Below are 7,472 nucleotides of genomic sequence, written 5' to 3' on the forward strand. Positions count from 1 at the left end.
CAAATACTTTACATAAACTGCTATCAAGATAACGATAGAATCCAGAAATGGAGGGGTAACCTTTATAATTATAATATTACTTAATTTAATATTACTTTACATTAATAAATAACCCAATATTATTTTACATTACATGCCTACCAAGAAAAGGTAAGAATCCAGAAATGGAGGGCTAACCTTAGGCAAAACGATAATATACAGATGAAGTGCAAAGTCCTATGGCTTACCTTATCGTTGGTACACTTTGTTAAATAAATTAAACTTAAAATTAGTCTAATTTATGAACTAAATAGCCAAGGCCATTTGTGAAAATTTTACTTAAAAATAGATACTACAAAAGCAATATAAAACAAATTTAGTTATTATTTAATGACATTAACAGCGGCGCCACTCCTACAAAAAATACGCCCGGGGCATGTCCGCCCCACCCTTGCTCGCCTTTTTCTGTTCCTCCACTTTTTAAATTGACTATACTTAAACCCTAGGCAGGTTGGAGGGGGTCTATGAAAAAAATTCGTATCACCCATTTAAAATGCTTGATCCGCCCCTGCGCCATGCAGAATGACTAAAAAAAGTGTTTTTTAGTGTTACAGGTGGCAAATGAAGATGAAAAGTAACAAACGAATGCCTTGCGGTGAGTGAAGTTTGTGAACAATAAAGACTTAATAAATAGTCCCCTACTACAAACATGAAAACAGTTTGTTATAAACTAGTGCTATTTTCATCGACAAATTTTGAACTTTATTTTTTCTAAGTTTTTTTTAACTTTATTTTAGCACTTTAACTTTATTTTAGCATTTCAACATCTCATTTCTTATATTTAATGGTTTAAATTTATTATTCCGTTTATTATTTTATTATTTACACAAATTCATTGTTTATTCAAATCTTATTATAAGATATAAATATAACTTTTTTGTAAGTTAAACTTTATTTTGTCACGATAACAATTAAATAATATAATATAACAAATAAAAATAATGGCAATTGAAAATATCGGATTAGAATTAAATTTAAAATTAGAATCTCAACTTTTTGCTAAAATAAACAAAAACGAATTTTTATAATATCCAGTTTTTGTTACATGGATATTTATTTTACGTCAGCAAAGAAACGTAAAATTGATTTTGAATATATATGATTTTTTAGAATTCAAATTAAGTAAGTTTCAGGTATAAATGCCAACCGCATGCAAATCTAATGCAAAACTGCATTAGATTTGCAGTTAGACCGATCATTATTTGTGATCATTATTATTATTAGATCGATCATTAATTGGCCCAATACGAAAGATATAGCTAATGTCGCGTTAGTGCCTGAGTTATAAAGGCATTGTTTGTAAAAAAATAAACCAAATAAAACGAATAATTTTGTACCACTTTTTAACATATAAAACTTAAAATGCTATAAAAGTTATGCCCCAATAAAGTTACATTGCTAAAGAGTTGAAAAGGTATCTATTTCATATATATTTATATGTTTTTAGGTATATAATTAGATTTAGGTATATACATTTTTCAATTGATAGAATTTTTAAATTTTTTTGACTGCTTATTTTTTAATATCCGTTATTGCAAAACAAATCATTCAATCAGTTCCAAAATACCGACTTAATCATTGTAAACATAAAAGCTAGAATTTAAAAAAAAAGGAAAAATGTAAATGTTCGACTAACCTGGATAAGCTACAGTTTTCCACACTAATGCAAACAATAAATATTGATTAATAAACAACATATTTAAATTAGAAAGATTCTGCAATGCCAATTGCAATTTTTTAGCTTAGTGAAACCTCCAGCTTGTTTATTTATAAACATTTCATTTGTCATAAATGAAACTGTTCTTCACGTGAGCAAGTTAATTCAACTGTGATGTTCAGAGTGTAATTGTGGCTAAAGCAACGGAAATTTGCGTTTAACATTAAAATGCCCAAATAAATTTATACTATAATACATTTGTAAATGCACATACAAACACACACATTCACTATATGCTAGTACTTATAACTATATGTATAGGATTTAAAAAAAGATTTGGCAGTTAAAATAAAAGTTCTATGCAAACCCAAGTGGAAATATTTCAGACAAAAAAATACAATTTCAATGCTCGATAGAAACGGGTTTTATTTTTAAAACCGATATACCTAGTTTATCTATAGTTTTAAATTTTGAAAATATTATGTTGACTAGTAAAAAATAAAAAGTTTTAACAAGTAAGTTTAGAATTTTTAACGTTCAAGATGAAAATTTTTAATATCTATACCAATATTAAACGACAATGTTTAAGGAAAAAAGACGACAATTAGAACCTGGTAACAAAATTAAACCTCAAATTTAGGTCATACAAGTATAGATAGGGCTGTTAATGGGTCGGGTCTAGAACCAGATTCGACCCAATTTGACCCGTTTAAACAGAGTCTGGGTCTCGTTTTTAAGGCCCGAAATCTGCCAGACCCAGATCCGTTAGACCGATTAATTAATATGGATCTTATAATACTCTTTATACCCAGACCCAGCAGAAAATTGTCTTAACTAATAATATTAGATATAAAAGGGACTTTTGAAATGAGAAAATATTTTAACTACGATTATCTTTATTTACTTATCTAATATTAGGGATATATGCCTCCATATATTTTTTTAAGTGACAAATCTTTTTTCTGTGATATTAAATCCAACTACAAACTAATATTTTTTTCATATTCATTAAATTTATTTACAAACAAGTGATATGTATAGCCACCATATTCAATTAACTTGTCAAATGGGGAGTAAAAAAATAGCAAAGTTTACAAAATACTGAAAAATTAAATCGGATATTTTACCAATTGCAGCTGTGTTGAACCTACGCTGTAAAATGAGCTGCGTTGATTACCTTAAGAAAATTTATGGTGTTACAAATGAATAGTAATTAAAAGATATCAATGTATTATTAAAAAAGTTATACAATGAGTACGCTTCTAAATTTTTAAGCAAATTAAACACTCCTGTGCTAAGGAAAAGTATTTAGGAAGGTATTGATAAATACCTGAAAAAAAAATCAAATGATCTGAATTGACATCATCATTATCAGAAAAAACTTAGATCAGAGAGTTTTCATAATTTACAACATCATGTTGAGAACATTGCAGATCGTGAAGATTTCAGGTTATTTTATTGTCGTTAAACTACTTTGGCGGTCCAAGAAATATGAATGACCTTTTGAAGCATAACCTTTTTCAGAATGCACTTGTTAACAAATTACTGAATAAGAGGTCTGATTTGTTTATCATTATGACAGCAACTCTTGAATAGAAAGAAATTATGGAGAACCACGGAAGACGCAAAATCTATCCACACAAACCTATATGAAAACGCAATTGATAGACTTGATTTGTTTGCAAGAGTCTTATTGAGATGATTATTCTGCAGATCAATTAGAGAAGATTGAAGATGAACCTATACGTGTTTTCTGTGAAGATGCGAAACATTAGGGTACGATTATTAAATATCTCCATAGAAAGACATCTGTAGCTGTTAAGTCAAGTGAGCGTGACAGCCATTTAATTTTACAGCTTTGTGAAGTTGTTCTTCATCAAAAAGTTTGTCTTTTTGATGAAGAGCAACTTTACAAAAAGAGTTCAATTGTCGGGCAAGATATATGGGTAGTAACACCAGTTTGCTGTCACTATTCCTTTGATTTGTTCTCGACCGCAGGACCCACGAAATTCTCTAGCATTTCTCTATATCTTTCACCATTGACAGTTAGTGTGTTTTCTGCATCATCTTCAAAGAAGTAAGGTCCAAAACTCTTTTTGCATGTACACGACACCAAAGCGTTCCTTACGGAATGTAGACAATATTGGTGCGCTATTCTTGGATTTTTTTTACTAAAAATTTCGTATCCTGTTTAACATAACCGTTTAAGTGGGAGTGGATCACTGATAATAAGGTTGTTAATGAGCTAATGTTTTTTCAATGCAAATTCTTGGATAAATGCCGTTAATCATTAATTTTGATTTACAGCATTTATATGGTTTATGTTTTATAAAGTTTAATAAGTATTTTGTGCCAAAGTGGTCGAAGTGCTTTATATGTTCTGATTTGACACTGATGTAGAATAAAATACCACATAAAATACCACCATCTTTTTTGTAACGTTCTATAGCTTTACTCAAATTAATACCTGTAACAAAAAACACTGGTTTCGATCAGCATAGAATAACTATTATCATTCAAAATAAAAGGGGATTTATGATTTATGAGCTAAAATTCTTTTTTTAATTTTAAAATAATGATGCTTTTGCATTAATAAACTTACAAACTTACGCAGTTAATGTAAGTACAATTTGCCGCACCATTCTCTTACTGTAAGTCGATCTAACTATATTTTGCAGTGCCTACCCCAAAAAGTCAGCACTTGTTCATTTTTCTTCACTTATCTACAACGGTTAGTCGATATATGTGCACTTTGGAACGTTGATGTTACAAAGCATCTTATTTAACTTGATAAATCAAATATAACAGTAATATTAAAATTTAAACAACTTTGTAATAAAACGTTTTTGTAGCAATGATAAAAACCAGGATGCGTAGTTAAAAAAAAAGATTAAAAAAGTATTAATTTTTGTTTTAAGTAAAATATCAACAGAAAATGGAAAGAATAGTATTTAATATCGAAAGTAGTTATGATATTGACGAATTTGTAGCTCCAACTAGTGAAAGCGGCAAAGACTGCTATGAATTAAGTACTGAAAAATTGAGAGAAGACTTTGAAAGGCATCACATTTTTAAAAAAGAAATGAGAGATATACGTGCTGAAGAAAAGAAGGATAAAAATGTTTCGGTTTTACTTTCCGTCCTTCAAAATGTTATTTTAACTCCGCATGCAGAAATTAGTTCCCTTTTTTATCTCAGAAAGCTAAGCGTGTGTAATTTGACAGCTTATTTTTTAACAACCAAAAAAGTGTACTGGGAATTATGGACTGAATCAATGGCGTTAAAAAGTGGCAATGATCTTGCCAGTGTCTTATGCAAAATATTGAGTGGTGTGGCAGAAGAAAACGACGTAAGTGGCTTAATTACTTGCTCTGACTCCTGCGATCCTCAAAATCGGAACAGTATATTATCAAATGCTGTGCTACATTTTTCAAGAGACAATCCTAACATCAACTCAATTGCTATAAAATATTTCTTTCTAGGTCATTCATGCGTCCAGGAAGTGGATCATGCCCATAACGACATTGAAAAGCTCATGAGGAAAACTGATTTTCATAGTCCAATTGGATTGATAAGGATGTTGAAACAGAAATCAGAATTCCTTATCGTATCATTCAAATGCCTATCGATCATTTATACCTCTCGAGGACAGAGATTACTATTGAGTTGTTCTTTACCTATAAAATAAACAGATACCATAAAAAGGGTTGTACTTAGTGTAATGGTTTTAAAATGTACTAATAAAATAGTAAAAAAGTAGTAAAAAAAAGAATATAAAGGAGTAAACAAATTTTTATAACCTTCTTTGGTGACTGAAACAATAATATGATTTATGAACATTAACTTTTTATTATATTATTGTTTCAGTTACAAAATTTAAAGTAACTAACTGCTTCAGTCACAAAGTTTAAAAGTAACTAACATGTTTCTAACTACCGTTATAAGAGCAGTTAGAACCTTGTCATAGTGAGAATATGATTATTTCACTATGACAAGGTTCTAACTGCATTTTGGGGTATTCATTTTTCTATGAAAAGGGAAACATTTTTTAATACAAATAGTGATACTTATAGTAAATGCTTTTGTTATCATGAGTAAAAATATAATCGATGGATTATAATAAACTTTGATGGAAGGAAAATAACAGTTTTTAACATTGATTTACTCAAAACTACTCGCTGATCAGTTACAACCTTGTCAAACCAATGCGATGAACTTTATAGAAAATAGGTTTTATATGCAAACTTTAATTTTCTTCAAAAATAACGGGGCAAGAGTCTGCGGATGGTCTGAAAAAAATTATAAGGTCTGTCCCCGTTTTTTATTTTATTTTTTATTTTTTTAATAGAAGTTTACAATAAGAAGTTACAGAGAATTGAAAATCAATCGTTAATTCAAAACAAAGATTTTTATATTTTGCTCTTTTTTAAAATTTATTTAAATAAAGCGAAATTGTTAAAGTGGTCGGTGTGGAATAAACTTACCATGACCAGTATTATACGGGTTATTAAAAGTCCGTTATTCCACGTAATTAAGTCTAACTCCTCATGTTTTTTGAAACTTTTTATGTCGATGGTAATTAATTTACACATTTCAGGCATTTATTCTAAATAACATTTAGACAGGTACTAATATCCGATCCGTTGATAAATACCGATTCGCGCAATGGCTACCGAAACGTTTAAAGTTTTTAAAAGTTAACTATAATAGAAAAACTTTTTTTTTCAAATCTATAAAAAGAAAATAATAAGTATAGTTTTTCTATATGTATATAGTTATTTTTTTACCGCTTACTAAAAACTATTGAAATAAGGAATAAATATAGAAAGGTCGGAGGAGATTTATTAAAATCCGTATTTTATTGGTCCGAACGGCTCGTTTGTTATAAAATCAAACATATTTGTTTACAAATAAGTTTGATTTTATAACAAAACAAGCGTTTTGATTGAATACCATTTTTTATTTTTCCTAATATAATAGCAAATTCCTCCGATAGCAGTTTTAACAGAAGGGTATTGCAGGGTTAGATTTTGGGTGAGATATCAAATTTTTTTTAAAATTTCAAACACACGCTGGTATTTTTATTGACATTTCAAAGGCATTTGATACAGTTATCATACCATTTTACTTCATAAACTTAAGTACTATGGAATAAATAACAGAATAATAAAATGGTTCAAAAAATGTTATCAAACCGAAAACAATATGTTTCTTGTAATGATGTTTATCAAAAGGATTACATATAACCTGTGGTGTTCCACAAGGCTCTATATAAGGGCCACTTTATTTCTTAATTTATATTAATGACTTAAATTAAGCCTACAATCTACTTAGTATTATGTTTGGGGACGACACTAACCTACTTTTTTCTAATAATGGTATTTGTAAACTTCTTTCAACAATGAATGACAAGCTTAAAAACATTTCTACCTGGTTCAAATGTAACAAATCAAAAATAAATATTAATAAAATTAGATATTTTCCAATCGCTTAAAAAAAAGACTCATCTACCCTTAAAACTGCCTCCAGTTTTTATCGACTAAATTGAGATTTAAAGAGACTGTGTTATAAAGTTTTTAGTAGTTTTCCTGGATGAACACATTACATGGAAATATCACACTGATTACATTTGTACTAAAATTTCTGAAAATATTAAAATTTTGTATAAAACTTGAGATAATTTAAATAAAAAAAAGGTTGTTCCAACTTTATAACTCGCTTATCCATAATCATTATTTAAATTATACAAATATTGCCTGGGGAAGTACTAATAAAA

At 28.8% G+C, this 7,472-nt stretch overlaps 1 protein-coding gene across 2 annotated transcripts in view; it reads right to left on the reverse strand.

The window, feature by feature from the left end:
- The window catches only part of LOC100206500 (uncharacterized), a 90,403-nt gene extending 88,584 nt beyond the window's left edge, over positions 1-1,819 (reverse strand). The window contains exon 1 of one of the 2 annotated variants that reach the window (XM_065820238.1): positions 1,676-1,813. In XM_065820238.1, coding sequence (XP_065676310.1) covers positions 1,676-1,736 — 61 coding nt within the window. In that variant the 5' untranslated portion in view covers positions 1,737-1,813. Of the gene's footprint in view, positions 1-1,675 lie in introns of both variants that reach the window. The other variant, XM_065820237.1, reaches the window with a different exon arrangement.
- Between the last annotated feature and the right edge of the window lie 5,653 nt (positions 1,820-7,472).

Source organism: Hydra vulgaris, chromosome 15 (genome assembly GCF_038396675.1).
Source record: "Hydra vulgaris chromosome 15, alternate assembly HydraT2T_AEP".
Taxonomy (NCBI): Eukaryota; Metazoa; Cnidaria; class Hydrozoa; order Anthoathecata; family Hydridae; genus Hydra; species Hydra vulgaris.